General features: G+C 36.7%; 1 protein-coding gene across 1 annotated transcript in view; it reads right to left on the bottom strand.

The window, feature by feature from the left end:
* UBXN4 (UBX domain protein 4) overlaps positions 1-2,164 on the bottom strand; it is a 54,824-nt gene that overhangs the window by 42,451 nt on the left and 10,209 nt on the right. Inside the window, exons 3-4 of the mRNA XM_011937731.1 lie at positions 1,851-1,879; positions 1,151-1,269 (exon numbers count right to left, since the gene is read on the bottom strand). Coding sequence (XP_011793121.1) covers positions 1,151-1,269; positions 1,851-1,879 — 148 coding nt within the window. The remainder of the gene's footprint in view (positions 1-1,150; positions 1,270-1,850; positions 1,880-2,164) is intronic.

The following is a 2,164-nucleotide window of genomic DNA, read 5'->3' as shown; positions in this document are numbered from 1 at the left end:
TCCTAATTGTATTATTATTTTTTGTAGAGACAGGGTCTCACTATGTTGCCCAGGCTAGCCTCTTAACTCCTGGGCTCAAGCGATCCTCCCCTCAGTCTCCCAAGTAGCTGGGACCACAGGCACACACCACGCTCCTAATTGTATTACTATTTTTTGTAGAGACAGGGTCTCACTATGTTGCCCAGGCTAGTCTCTAACTCCTGGGCTCAAGCAATCCTCCCACCTCAGTCTCCCAACGTGCTAGACGTGCCCAGCCCAACATCAACATTCTTACAGTCCAAGAGTATCACTATAAATCAAAGATAATACTCACAAATTTTAAAACTAATAAAATATTAAAACATAAACAAACCTTTTGGTATCGATTTTAATAGCAACAAAACTGTTTGAAGATGCTTCTGTAACTTTATCATCTTCCCAACTTGCAGCCATCTGTGTAGACTGTTCATCATCACCTGTAGAATATTTAAAAAATTCTTACACCAGGCCGGGATCTGCTGATTGCAAATTCTTTTTCCCTGGAAAACGAAAACTTCAAATAAAATATAATCCCACCTATACTACTTTCTGCCAAATTTGAAAACTGAATTTTCCACTAAATGAAAAGTGTGACTGCATACATAGTTCACATCATGAAGAGCAATGAAAACAAACTACATTGGACTATTTAAATGACACAAAGTATTTCATAAAAGAAGTCATCTAAATTATGATGTGAAAAGTACAACAATAAGTAGTCATAGGCAGAAATGTGCAGTGCCTATCTGGGCTTTTGTACATGAGATTTTAGAAAATTAAAAGTTGCGGGCTGGGTGCAGTGGTTCACGTCTATGATCCCAGCACTTTGGGAGGCCAAGGTGGGTAGATCACCAGAGGTCAGGAGTTCGAGACCAGACTGGCCATCATGGTGAAACCACACCTCTACTTAGCCGGGTGTGGTGGCACATGTCTGTAATACCAGCTACATGGGAGGCTGAGGCAGGAGAATCACTTGAACCTGGGAGGTGGAGGCTGCAGTGAGCTGAGATTGCGCCACTGCACTCCAGCCTGGGTGACAGAACAAGACTTCATCTCAAAAAAAAAAAAAAAAAAAAAAAATTCCAACTCCTGACCTACCATTTACGGAAATAACAGTTCTGTTCCTTCTTACCTGTCGGACTTTGTGAATTCTTGTAACAAGTTCATCAGCAGAAATACTTCCTGCTATTACTTCCAAGGGAATTCCACTGTCTCCAATAAAGAAACTGGATGGAACACACACTACAGGATCTGTACAGTTTAATTAAGTCTAACAATTCATGTGAAACAAAAGGATAGTTTTATGAAATATTATTGGTAACAAAGGAAAACAAATCTTTCTGATTTTCACAACATAATCTAACATATTTATTAAATAATTTCAAGTACCACATCATTATACCTGTAGTATTAATACATGTGACACGTTAATTTATGAGGTATATTCAAGTGAAGAATCTACTACATTCTCCTCTATCATAACTTCCTTGCCCATCCATCTTGCTGCCAGCTGACTCTTGCAAACTACTTGTAACATTCCAACCCAACTGCTCTATATTTTTTTTCAGATATTCACATTTTTAAAACTCCCTATCCTATCTTTAGCTACAATGTATTATCTCAATGTATGGGGTGCACCACACTGTTGAGTTACTTTTATATATCTTTGAAATTTTCTATAATATTTTTCTACAATGAGGACACTTAGTAATAAAGTTTCCATAAAAAAGAATGTATGATTTCCTAAATAAAATAATTTCTAAATTTCATAAATACCAAAAGGAAGGTAAATAAATGTGTATATATATAAGCAATTCTTTACGAAAGGATACAGATTTGTGAAAACTGTAGGCAGGCTTCACTATAAAACAAAATCAAACAGAAAATTACTAGATGAATGCAAGTATTTTCTAAATACTGAGTTGTTTTAATAAAATTTACTGTACCAACCACAAGTATTTTCCTGAAACTACCAGTGTCTTTCACAGCAATCAGGTAGAAGGAGAAAAATGTAATTCTTATTTCATTAAGACTTTTTCTGGTTTGTTTTATAATTTTCAGATGAAAGAATTATTTGTGGCTGGGCATGGTGGCTCATGCTTATAATCCCAGCACTTTGGGAGGCCGAGGCAGGTGGATCACTTGA

The sequence above is a fragment of the Colobus angolensis genome, unplaced genomic scaffold (genome assembly GCF_000951035.1).
Source record: "Colobus angolensis palliatus isolate OR3802 unplaced genomic scaffold, Cang.pa_1.0 Scaffold168, whole genome shotgun sequence".
Classification (NCBI taxonomy): Eukaryota; Metazoa; Chordata; class Mammalia; order Primates; family Cercopithecidae; genus Colobus; species Colobus angolensis.
This window is presented reverse-complemented; position numbering and strand designations above follow the sequence as displayed.